General features: G+C 40.4%; 1 protein-coding gene across 1 annotated transcript in view; it reads right to left on the bottom strand.

Annotated features, from left to right (window-relative positions):
• Positions 1 to 13,214, bottom strand: part of ARHGAP6 (Rho GTPase activating protein 6) — a 422,919-nt gene that overhangs the window by 75,245 nt on the left and 334,460 nt on the right. Inside the window, exon 2 of the mRNA XM_054581050.1 lies at positions 1,302 to 1,461. Within this exon, the coding sequence (XP_054437025.1) occupies positions 1,302 to 1,461 (160 nt within the window). The remainder of the gene's footprint in view (positions 1 to 1,301; positions 1,462 to 13,214) is intronic.

Below are 13,214 nucleotides of genomic sequence, written 5' to 3' on the forward strand. Positions count from 1 at the left end.
CTGGTCAACAAAAGAGAACTTCCTACCGCAGAGGCGAACTGCCCGAGCTCACACTTGGGCGGGGGTGAGGGGACAAGTCCTCAGACCTGGTCTTAAGACTCCTAAGCCAGTGCCCTTTCCATGGGCCACAGATGAGTCAAGCAAACCATACTGCCAGCACGGTTGTTGACAGACCGTACGTTCACGTCCGTGTGTGTAGCAAGGCTGCTCAACCACTGCACTTGGACACTTGGGTCCTGACCATGCTTATTGTGGGGGACTGTCCTGTGTACTGTAGGCTATTTAACAGCATCCTGGCTTCTGCCTGGTAGAAGTCATTTGCATCCTTCCCTGAGCTGTAACAACTAAAAGTGTTGCCAGGCATTGCCAGATTTCTTGTGGAGGTAGAGGGCAAAACCATCCCTGGTTGAGAACCATGTATCTGCGTGTGTGTGTGTGTGTGTGTGTGTGTGTGTGTGAGAGAGAGAGAGAGAGAGAGAGATGTGGATTATTTTACAAATAAATATTCCTGCAGATACTGACATCCTCCAAAGCAATCTTCTAGCTTTTAGATGCTTGTTATACCTTTCCTGCTTTCTTTCACATTTCAGGCCCACTAGCCAATGTTGCACGTTATGACGGGTTTACTCTATTTGTATAACAGCATAGCTTTTCATCCTATCTCTGATTACCTTTCTGCTACACACTAATACAAAATGTAAAGTACCCTCACAGAAGACAGTAGACATTCAGAAGCAGATTTTTACAGATTAAAGGATTTTAAATACATGCTTTTCGTCTTTACCAGAATGAGGATCTGTGTAAAAACATCAGACAACCAGGCCTGGCTTCTCCCCAGGCTCAGAGTGATGAACCCCAACATAGAATGCCAGGTGAAGGACTAGACAAAAATGAGTTAACATTCCTATAATCCCTGAGTCAGGGTTTGCATAAAGTCAAAAGACAAGTTTAATAGACTGTTAAAACATTCTTTTCAACTGGTTATTTGGGAATCATGTTGAGATAGACAGGGTTTTTCTTCTCACCCTTTAGGTTGAGCTTTCTGAAACTCTTAATTGGTTGTTCTGAAGCCATGTAGACTGTTGAGATACATACCATTTTCCTTTTGAATGCCCCAAGTTGACCCTCCTTTTAAGTGAACCTATTAGTTGACATGTCAATTGCCCCTTTTGAACATGTCTTTCAAAATGGACGCTACCACCATCCAAGGATTAAGCAGCTGTAGCTTCCCTCCTGTGTCACGTTCGGTGCGAGGTGACTTTGCAGCTTACGGCTCTGGCGGAATGACAGACAGGCCTTACCTTTGGGAATAGTGATCTGGCAGCTCAGGTCGCAGTCCTGCTGCAACTGATAAAAAGCCACTTCCTGCAGCCGGGCCCGCTCCAGCTCTGAGAGACTCTGGATGGGGACCGACCTCAGACGCACGCTGCGGCCCGACATGCTGTTCCAGGTGAAGTCACCCTGCGGAGAAAGGGGAGAGACAGCAAGAGTTATACAGCTTGCCTAGAGCTCACAAATCTCATCCTCTCTCTCAGTCGGTAATAAAGGTAAGCAAACTTCACCTTTTTGTTCCAAAATTGGCTTTCGATCCCTAATATCAAATCCACTCCTAATTCACCCTAGAATTCCTCAGTCGGTTGCAAACACTGCAATCTTGAGCACCTGCTGAGTCAGCTGATCCCATATAGTGATGCCTCCTAGACCAAAGAAAACTGTGTGGGAAGGTGCTGTGAGGGTCCTACATCCTCTCTTTTATGGAAACACATGGAAACTTTTGGGTTTTGTATCTCGGTAACAGGAAGGACTGCTGCTAATTGGCCATGAGGCGCACTAGATGGAGCAGGCTGAATGTGCACTGATAGGCTACAATGCACCCGTGACTGCACCAAGGGCCTTTTAGTTATACGCCCCCCCCTTATGAGGGGGTTACTGCTTTTAACCCTAATATTTAGTAATATAATAACATTATATAATAACATAATCTAGGATATTTATAAGATATAATATATACTTATGATACATTATAATATATGGATACAGGTGCTCCTCAACTCACAATAGGATTACATCTCAATAAACCCATTGTAAGTTGAAAATATCATAAGCTAAAAGTGCATTTAATGCACCTAACGTACTGGACATCATAGCTTTGCCTAGCTTACCTTAAACAGGCTCAGAACACAATATCCAAAAGACGCTAGCAACACAGTACACTATAGAGTGTCGGTTGTTTACCCCCTGACTGCGTGGATGATTGGCAGCTGTGGCATATCACTAGCCCAGGAAAAGATCTAAATACAAAATTTGAAGTATGGTTTCTACTTTAACACCATCATAATGTCAAAAGAGTCTTAAGTTGAACCATTGTACATCAGGTACTGTCTATACTTATGATACATTGTATTAATATTATAGTAGTATACAGTAAATATAATGTAATTATATAAAATTGAGGCTTGGGAAGGTTAAAGTAATTTCCCCCGTATCATAAAACTTACAAGATTTGGAACCAACCAGGACTCAAGCTAAAAAGTTTAATGCCTTTGAATTCTATGCTAAATTGTAACCTCTGAGTTTCTTTTTACAGCAGTCGAATGAGATATTTTGATTACAATAAGTACAGAGATATGATCAATAAGAACTGTATATATTTTTAGAGACATGAGACGTTTGATGATCTAACACTCCACATCAAAGAATCAAAGCACTTCTGGTCAAGATGGCGGCATAGAGGCAACAGTTTGGGTATTCCTGCAGAATAACAACAAAAACCAAAACCCAGTTTTGTAATTTAAAAAAAGGCTCAAAGCAAACACTCTCACAATCTTGACTGCATTTGTGTGTACGCACACACACCTCCGATGTCCACTGGATTTGTGGTGGACGTGTGTGGAACACTTACGGAATCCCATAAGACTTCACCATCCTTATCACGGACCTTTAGAAAGGGTCAGAAAGACTGGCACCAGCAACTATTAAAATACCTTGTTCCCTACTGGCAGCAAATTCCTGCCTAGAATGCTCATTCCAAAGAGTGAATGGCACTATGTCAATGCTTTGATGTTTTCCCTCTTCATTTGGGATTTGATTTATTTATTTATTCATTGATATTTTTAAAAAGAGAGATATTATACCCTAGTAGGGGAGGAAGGTGGACGATGTACGTAAAGGGTATAGTATGTTAAAGAGTGGCAACTGCTGGGGAGGGAACACAAGGAAGGGAAGGGGCTGCCCGTGTGAGTAGAGAGCTGGAATGTGCAGCTTGGCTTAGAGTGGCCAGGAGTGGCCTCACAGAGAAGGCCATGTCTGAGCAGGAGTTAAAGGAAGCGAGGGCTTTTTGTTTGTCTTCACATGTATGACTTTGCATCAGAAGGGAGCCAGCAGCTATCTGAGGCGTCAAAATGGAATTACACACTTATTATTTAAAAGCATTTAAAAATGTGAGCTCTAATGGGCTCAATTATCTTTATTTAGCAGGGGTTGGCTATCTCTCTAAAAGACCCGATAGTAAATATTTCAGGTTTTTATAGGCCATGTGGTCTCTGTCAAAACTACTGTCAAAAACTACTCAATTTTGCCTTTGTGGCATGAAAACAGTCACAGACAACTCATAAATGAATGAGTATGGCAGTGTTCCAATAAAACTTTACTTACAAAAAAGGTAGAAAGCTGAATTTGGCCAGTGGGCTGAAGTTTGCCAACCCCTGAATCATAGCTTATGACCGAAATAAAGCAAGCCCTAGAAGACACATTTTATTTTTATTGTCTACATCCTCCTAGTTAATTAATTCAAACAAAATTGAATAGGCACCTAATACAGGCTAAGAACAGTACTAGACTTGGGACTATCAAAATGACAACATAGTCCTTTCTTTAAGGAGTTAAACTTTGGTGAAAAGAACACATGCAATCCATTACATACAGAGATTGCGATACTAGAAGTTAGTATCAAATGCAGTGGGGTGCCTGGGAGAAAAAGCTTTGACATCTGTCTGGGGGATCAAGAAAGGTTTTATAGAGAAGGCAGTGTTTCAATGGAGATTGAAAAAGTTGAATAATAGGGGTAAGGTTTTGCCCAGTGGAAATGGAAGGCTTTGTCCAGTGGAAATGCAACAGTGGAAAAAACAGTGGTTTCCAAGGCAAATGATTCTGAGAGAACAGGTTTGTTTTGGGAAATTACAACGCTGGAAGGAGGAAAAGAGCAGGAGGCAAAGCCATGGAGGATTCAGGGCCAGATCCTGGAGGGCTTTCTCTGTAGACATTGCAAAGCAGATTGGATTTTACTCAATAGGTGATGGCTAGCCATCCAGTGACCTCCAGTAAGAGAGAAGCATGCTCAGATTCATATATAGGAAAGAAGATTGGAAACAGATTTCTATAGGAATTGAGGAAGGGACCAAGTCTAAGATGTAGAAATCAGAAAAGATGCTCGACTAGGTAAGATGATGATTTAAATTTGAACAGACAGGGAGACGCTCAGACCACACAGATGCTTGGGGACAAACTGGATGCAGTGGTCAGGTGGGAAAGAAATAATCTAGGATGACTCTTAACTTTCTGTCTTGAGCACACTAATCACCACAACAAGAAAGAGCAGAAGGGAATTAGGTTTTATGGGGAAAGAAGAAAAATATTCAAGTTTTGACATTATTAAAATGATATTCACATTTTTTAAATTTAAAAATTTTTATTTTTGATGTTAGAGAGACGGGAAGGAGAAAGAGAGGGAGAGACACGAGACAGAAACATTGATTGGTCGCCTTCCATACGCTCCCCGACCAGGGACCAAACCTGCAACCCAAGCATGTGCCCTGACAGGGAATGGAACCTGCGACCTTTTGATTTGCAGAAGGAGGGCCAGGGCAATAATCTTATTTTTCTAAGATAAATAAATAAATAAGTACATACACCTTTCCAAATCTGGCAAAACAAAACCTGACATCTTTCTTGAGCCTTCATTTTCTTCTCCCAACTAAAACAGTTCCAAATGTAATCAAGTAAACATGTCGTTCTTGAACTGGTTTACAAATGACTACCTACTTAGCATAATAAAAGCTGAAGTGTGTGTAGAAGGCTACAGCCCAATCCCAGGAGAAACAAGCATGGTGCTCTCCTGAAAGCAGGGCTGTCGCGTTAGTCAGGCCTTGGGAGAATCATTTCAAAAAGGAGGTACCATCATCTCCAGAGCCAATTGGTTCTTAAACCCATCCTTAGCCCATGGCTGACAAAAGCAATCTCCCCCGGAGAGGTTATTAAATAATAAACAAAGAGGGACTTCACAGGGGTCTCCAAAGGTACCTATTATCAAATAAGCAGCACATTAAATAGCAACGATATCATTCAGTTACAGTTTTGATTATGGGTAATGAACCAAGTTACCTCCTAATCCGTATTATCCTACAGACTGGAATAAGTGAAACCTAAAGAATTCGGATAGACCTGGGAGAATCTAAATCAAAACAAAAGTGCCAATAAAACTTCACTCCTGGACACTAAAATTCAAATCTCATATAATTTTTAGGTCACAAGTATTATTATTCTTCTGATTTTTTTCAACCATGTAAAATGTGAAAACCCTGGTTAGCTGCAGGTCATACAAAACAGGCAGCAGGCTGGGTTTGGCCCACTGGGCTGTGGTTTTGCTGACCCCTGATAGATAGATTAGCGTCGTTTAGTGCCCTACACATATTTATTTAGTATCTACTATCACGTGGCAGAGACCTGGGTCTAGGACCCTGCATCATGACCTATATATATAAACTAGATTCATGAGGGCAAGAAGCTTGTCTGGTTTATTTACCTTGATGTTCCAGTATCTAACACAGTACCTGCTACTTACCGTATTTTGTCATGTATCATGCATGCTTTTTGCCCAAATTTTTGAGGGAAAAATAAGGATGTAACATTATACATGGGCAGTACCCGAAATACCTTGTATCTGTTCTTGTGTCTTGTAATTATTTGTTACATAAAATTTCTTGTACCATACTATGTTCAAAAATAAATGTTAAAGTTCCTTTATAATACAAAAACAAGTACCTAAAAATAAATAAATAAAACTTGAATGAAAGAATTAAAATGAAAGATTTTTTTCCTGAAAGCTTGAGCCAAAAATGTGGGTGCGCATTATACACAGCAAAATACGGTGATTGTCACTGCCTAAATATTTATCAGTCAAGGGACTAAGTGAATCAGGTGCCTCATGAGTCCAGTAAGGAGCTGGAAACTAACGAAATCATGCAATGTTGCATCTATGTGCGAGACTGTCTTCTGGATTTGAATAAAATGCTAAGAAACACTCTTTTGAACCAAAGACTGTGGTGAGCCAAAAAATGCCTGTGTGCAAGGGAAGAAAACAAATGTAATAATATGGGACCTAAGGAACAGTGAATCCATGACACCAACACTTACCCATCAGACTTTGTACGAGCCCACCAGCATGGCCTACAATGTGGTTCTGGCAGTTTCTGAGCTCTCCAATGCGTGTTTCAGGCCAGCATTTTTCTGTGACTGTTTATCTCCTAATTGGATGACTCATTTTAAGGCTCTCTGGACCTAGCCTTTTAAGTGGTCATCATGGGATTTTTTTAAAGACTGAAAGTGGATGATTTCAAATTTGTTTCAATTCATAAATGTAAATGAAGTTGAAACTTACCCAATGTTTCTCGATAGGCTAAGGGCCCTTACGGTTGTAAAAATACCCTTTTGTTCTGAAGTTCTATGAAACAACATTAATAAAGGGCGGCAATATGATGCAAACGGATATAGTACAGTGGTTCTTGGGGGTGGTTTTGCCCCCTCGGAACATTTGGCAATGTCTGGAAACACTTTTGGCTGTCATGGTTCTGAGAAGGGTGCTGCTGGCATCTAGTGGGTGGAGGTCACAGAACTACTCAACATCCTAAAATACACAGGACACACACCCATAGTGAAGAACCATCTGGCCCCAAATTCCCATAGTGCAGAGGTTGCGAAACCTTGACCCAAATCACATAGAATCGGTTGAAAATGATGGTGTTGGGACATATTAACAATCATGTATGAGTTTTATTTACCATCAAAGGCATGCACTATGTATTCTTATGTATATTATGCATTGTTATGTATAATATTCCATATATAATATAAATAAACAGTCATAGAAGTTACTTAAAACTAGCATTAAGACACAGAAATACCATGAACCAATTTAAAAGAGGCAAACTAAATAAAAAGTCTCAATATAATAGAATCTATATTAACTGGAGACATGTCACCGAAAGAGGTTTTCTTTCCACCAGAAGTATATGTCTCCATAGTTAGAAAAAAAGAAGCAAAAGACAAACTCAAAAATCAACAATCTAATATCTGTGATTTATTCAAAAAGGTCATTCTTTTGAGCTGAATTGCATCTTTCCAAACAGACTTGATTTTCCCATGAACTAAAATTGATTGAAATAATTTTGGTTTTGGTCTCTCCCACATTGTTTTCTTATGTCCTTGAGACTCTCTCTAATTGCAGCATCTCTTTAACCTCAACCAACTGTAAAGTTTCCAAGGCCAAGGGAGCCAGCCAGAAGTGATGCTGGGCTGCTCAAAATGTGGCCTAGTAGACATAGGTAGTTGATTCTTTTTAAATATGCAGGTTTCTGCGTCCTTAAGGCCGATTTACAAAACCAGGATCTTAAGAAACAGGGCCTAAGCACCTTCATCAAAAAAATCAGCATTGCTAGATGATTCTTATTTTTTGATTCAATCAGCACAATGAAGGTTGACACCCACTGGTATGATGGTGAGGATGTGGGTTTAAATAAATATGAGCTCTTTGGAAAGATTCAGAATATTTCTCAGCCTCAGTTTCCTCACAATAAGAAGGAGCAAAGAACAAGACAACTTTCAGGTTTGTAGTGATCATATGAGACAATGTGAGTGAATTTCTTGTCGAGTGCTTATTAGCTTCCAGCAAGCCCTGAATACATGGTAATTTCAGTTATAATTAACATTAATGATCTGTACCCTAAATTTGCATCCCCTTTTTAATCCTGACAGTTTCAGTGACACCAAAAACTCTTCAGAAATGTGTTGAATTATTCATCATTAAATGACTCCACTATGTGTAAGATGTCTTTTCTAGGTATTTACACGCCAGCTGCTAAATTGGGGTTCCATGTGGGTGAGAAGCAGAAGAATGGGCCAGATCAGTAACTTAAGGCCTGAAAAATGGCTTGCCACTTAGATCAACCGTGCCAGGGCTAAATTTCTTTGAACAGTTTTCTGCTGTGGCCAGCTGTCATTTATGGGTAATTAGCACAGACAAGGTTCCCAGATAATCACAATGTGTTGCCAAGGCATGGCATACATTTCCATACCAGGCTCACGACCAACATTTCTGAAAGGCCGCCGAGTTCTTTATAACTCCAAAATAAAACATACGCCCAATGACAAGGAACTCCCCTCTTCCTGAGCTTCTGGGCAAATCCAAGGGTGTTTGTGTAGCTATCACGCCCCTGTTTGGACTCTTAAAAGAGGATCTTCCTTCTTGAGCTCAATAGAATAACATTTGCTAATTCTTCCTTTCTTGATTCTTCAGCCACTCCTTCTCAACAGATCTTTAAGAAGATTTAACACATCTACATCCTATATAACTTTTATGTGTATTTATCGATTCTAGTCTGTTTTTTTGTTAAAGATTTTATTTATTTTTCGAGAGAGGGGAAGGGAGGGAGAAAGAGAGAGGGAGAGAAACATCCATGTGTGGTTGCCTCTTGCGCATCCCCTACTGGGGACCTGGCCCGCAACCCAGGCCTGTGCCCTGATTGGGAATTGAACGGGCGACCCTTTGGTTCGCAGGCTGGCACTTAATCCACTGGGCCAGAACAGCCAGGGCTGGTCTGTTTTTTAAAGCACGACTTTTAGAAAATTCTGAACAGTTGGTAGGTGTGGCAGTCCATTTTTACCTTTTGCTTTGGTATATTAACTATTTATTGCTACATGAAGAGTATCAAAATATGTCTCAGTAGCATGATGCAAAGGCACACCTCATTCATTCAACAAATACTTAGTGAACACTTCCTGTGGGCCAGGCTCTGTTCTCGGTCCCGGGGAACTCATTGGTGAACAAACAAAGAGCCCTGCCTTCATAGAGCTTCCAGGCTGGCGGAGGAAAGGGATGAGAAACAAACATAACAGATGAGAACATTACACAGTAAGCACAAGGTGACAAGCCCTAGAGGGAAAAAAGGAGGTACAGCAGGGTGAGGGTAATCAAGGGTGCTGTGGGGTGCTTTCCAGGACATGCTTACTGAGAACATGACATTTGAGCCGGCTCTCATGGACTCTAGGGAACAAGTCAGGCAGATTTCAGGAAATGAGCATCCCAGGCAGAGATGAATTCACCCCCTAGTCAGCTTCGCGGGAGTAGCTACAAGTAAGGGTTGGCAGGCTAGGCTGCCTGCGTTGGAATCCAAGTACTGCTACTTTCTAGCCATGTGGCTTTTAGCAAGCTATTGAACTCCCCATGTTTTGCCTTCCTAATCTCTGAAATGGGGAAGATAACAAGCCAGGGTTTGGCAACCTACTGCCTGCGAGCCAAATTCTGCCGACCGATTCTTTATATAAAGTTTTATTACAACACAGCCACATTCATTTAGGTATTGACTGCAGAGCTGAGTCTGGCAGGGGCTTTCTGGCTGCAAAGCTGAAAATATTTACTGTCTTGCCTTTTACAGAGAAAGTTTGCTGATCCTTAGACTAGACTAAAAGCAAAGGCGCACCTATGATTAGGATCTGTCTTGTGGGATCAACATTTTTCTCCTCTCCTAAGATTTTGTTTCTCGGGGCAACATCCCAAAGAGTCTGTAAAGAAATCATACAACACAGGAAAAACTGGGATATTGGAAAGTATGTAAGAGCTCGGGTAAAATAAAAGTGGTTATGTGCAAATGGCCTGTTCATCTGGATTATTGATGAATCAGAGAAGTAGAAATGAACATTGTTGAACCCAATGCTGTGCTAACACCATTAAAAAAAAAATCACTCGCATTTTATTTCCAGTGGGAAGAATCTCCCAATGGTTTGCATAGAGGGGACATAACACCAAGTGGAAGTCCCTAACGGCAAAAACAGAACAAAAGTCCAGTTTAATTTCTGTGTATCCCAAGCTGAACTGTGGGCTTGTCCACCAACCACCGATTTAATTCTGAGTGTTAAGCTTCACTTGAAACTTGGATGGGGAAGAGGTGAAACAGATCCCAGGCGTGTGGGAAACAGAAACATTTGGAAGAATTAGAAACCTCTCAATGACAGATAAGCTGATGGTTTTGCTTGTCTTTCTATAATTAAATCCAGTTCACCGAAATTAGAAGGACAGCCTTCCAAGGATGGATTAGACCTTGGAGATATTGCTAATATTTATAGATGGCCCAGCCTCTACTAGTTACTATTCCAAGCCCTTTATTCATATTAACTCATTTAATTCTTATAAGAACTCTAAGGAATATATTACCATCATTATCTCCATATTTGAGATAAGGAAACCTAGACACGGGCGTTAAGTAACTTGTTAAGATCACACACCTAGTAAGCGGCAGAGTTAGGATTTGCAGGCTGCAGAATCTAAACACATACGCATTATTTTTATTTCATCACTTCTCATGATCGGTCGACACAAACCCCTACCTTTACAAAGGACAAAGCAAGGTCTAAAGAAGTTAGATGACTCCTGCGGTAGCAGAGTGGGATCTGGGACATAGGGTCGCCTTCTGCCTCTTTCTCTCACTGAGCCCTTTCGTTATGAGACATACCCTTAAAATTAGGTGAGCGAGACAGCGTTGAAAAATCTAGAGGCTTAAGGTTTTCCTCTTTAGTAAAAGAGAGCACACTAGATTTATTATTAGCATCACCTGATACCGAAATTGTTCTTCAAAGCCTGTATTTATCATAGCCACAGCAACTAAAATGTTGCCCTGAGTGCAGTAATTCCAGAGGGGAAGATAAGCCCATTTACCCTTTCAGACCTCCAAGAGCCGGTGCTGAATGTTTTGCAAAAATCAGTCCAATTATGCTGTTCCATTTGGGCATGACACGCTCCTTCCTGCTCCAGTTTGCGCATCTCAAGCTGTTCCAACATTATCAATCAATCTAAAAAGAACGTCCTCATAAACCTCCACTGGCACAGACAGTGCTTAGCTGTCACCCATCTCGGATGCTGATCAATCTACATTTCTTCAAAAATCACAGGATAGGTGCGGAAGCATCACAACATTTTATCACAACAATCTTCTTGAAAAGAAGTATAAGTATAGATATTTATATTGCTTACCCATGAATTATATTCCGCCGTGTATCTGCTCTTCTTTCTAATTTAACTGAACTAGACTTAGAGTGGGAACTTGACTCTGTTTAAACATTTTTTTTTTTTTTTTTGGTGAAAAATGTATCCTGAAATGGCAGATTACTTCGAGTGTCTGAGAAATGGCCTGGCTAGCAGAGCTGTGACTCTCCCGAAACCTTCTGCTGACAGAGACCTTCTGCACCATGAATCCTGGGACCAAAAACATGCATTCTTTTCATCGGACAATTGAGAAGTTCTTGTACCTTCAGAGTGGAGGCAGCCTGTGTCACTGCGTGAGTGTGTGCGTGTGTGCGTGTGTGCGTGTGTAGAGAGTGCTGCGGGAGATAAAAAGAATGCAGAGAAATTGAAACTGAGTTTCCTGCATTTGATTTGAACAAGGCTGTTTGGAAGACATATTCTGGAGTTATGAAATAATTCCTCTAAAAATAATGCCCCCCTTTCCACAGGGATCTGCAAATGGTAATTGGACTGTAACTGTGCAAACTGTCCTTATTAGGAATCAACCAAAGAATGCTGGGAGCCTCGGGTAAAACCCCAGAGAGCCTGAGAGAGCACACAGGGCGCTTTCTTTGTTAAGGACAAATTCTTTATTCTTAAATTATATTTTAAAACCACTGACTTCACTTTTCTAACACTAGTAAAAAACATTAAAAAAAAAAAGAGAGATTTCATTATCTTTTCTACCAAAGCACTACACATGCTCTGAATTTTACGCTTTTTGCGGAACAATAGTCCTTGAGAAGCTGTTCATTTCCTGAACAGAGGGTGTGGGGGTCAGAGTAGATGTAACCACATGGTCGTGTTTAAGAATATGCAGGTGGGGGGGGGGAGTGGCGGTGGGGGGCCAGGGAGAGATCCACGAAGAACAGAGAGAAAAGGAAAGATTAAAAACATATCCTGATCACCAATTACCTTGCTCTCCATGTATTCCACATGGCACCGAACCAACAACAATTCAAAAAGACATCTTTGTTTCCCAGTCGATATGAAGTTATATCGTGGTCTCAAGTGAATTCCAACAAAAGAATCACTGTGGTTATCATTGAAAAACTGAGAAATGATTTCATGGAAGATCTTACTGGCTCAAAATTTAGAGACTCTGTGTGTTTTTTACTAGGATTCTGTAAAGTTAATCATCACTTGATGTAAGCCACACACAGCTTCTGTTGCTGCTAGTATTTAAATATTTAGCCAGGAGAAGGAATTTAAACACAATAAAATACATCAGATGGTTTTCTTTACTAGAATAATTACACTTAAAGAGAAATTCAGAGGAAAAATCTACTGTTACTGCATATACTTCTACCTCCACTACCCCCAAAATTTGGACGTTGAAAATAGTCATGATTCCAGCGTATAGTTCATACAATTCATGTAATCTGGATACTCATTAATGGAATACAGACTCTCATTTAAAGTGATTTAATATAATATTTCACATGAAATTGATAAGTATGCAATTAATTTGTCATTGTTAGGCAAATGATCTTTTAGTGTATGAATAGATGAAATTGACACATAGTTTTCACTGAGTGCCTACTAATTGTCAGACATTGCTCTGTGTACTTTATGGGCATTGATTTATTTAACCACTAAAATAATTATAAAAATTATGTTACATTATAATCCCCATATTGTAGATGAGGAAACAGAAGCTCAGAGAGGTTAAGTAACTTGCCCAAAGAGTCACACCTTGTAAGCAATGCAGCCAACAACTATGAAGCTTACAAATTAGCTGGAAGACAAAGGCACAGCCCAAAGTCAGCACTAGTTGGAGCTATGTCATTAGCGTCCAAAGAGAAATAGACACAGTGATTTAATAAGAATGATAACCTAAGACTGGAGTGGCCTGTTCAATCAATTATTTGATGGAGACATACAC

The sequence above is a fragment of the Pteronotus mesoamericanus genome, unplaced genomic scaffold (genome assembly GCF_021234165.1).
Source record: "Pteronotus mesoamericanus isolate MK-2021 breed Mesoamerican mustached bat unplaced genomic scaffold, CSHL_Meso_final contig_65, whole genome shotgun sequence".
NCBI lineage: Eukaryota > Metazoa > Chordata > Mammalia > Chiroptera > Mormoopidae > Pteronotus > Pteronotus mesoamericanus.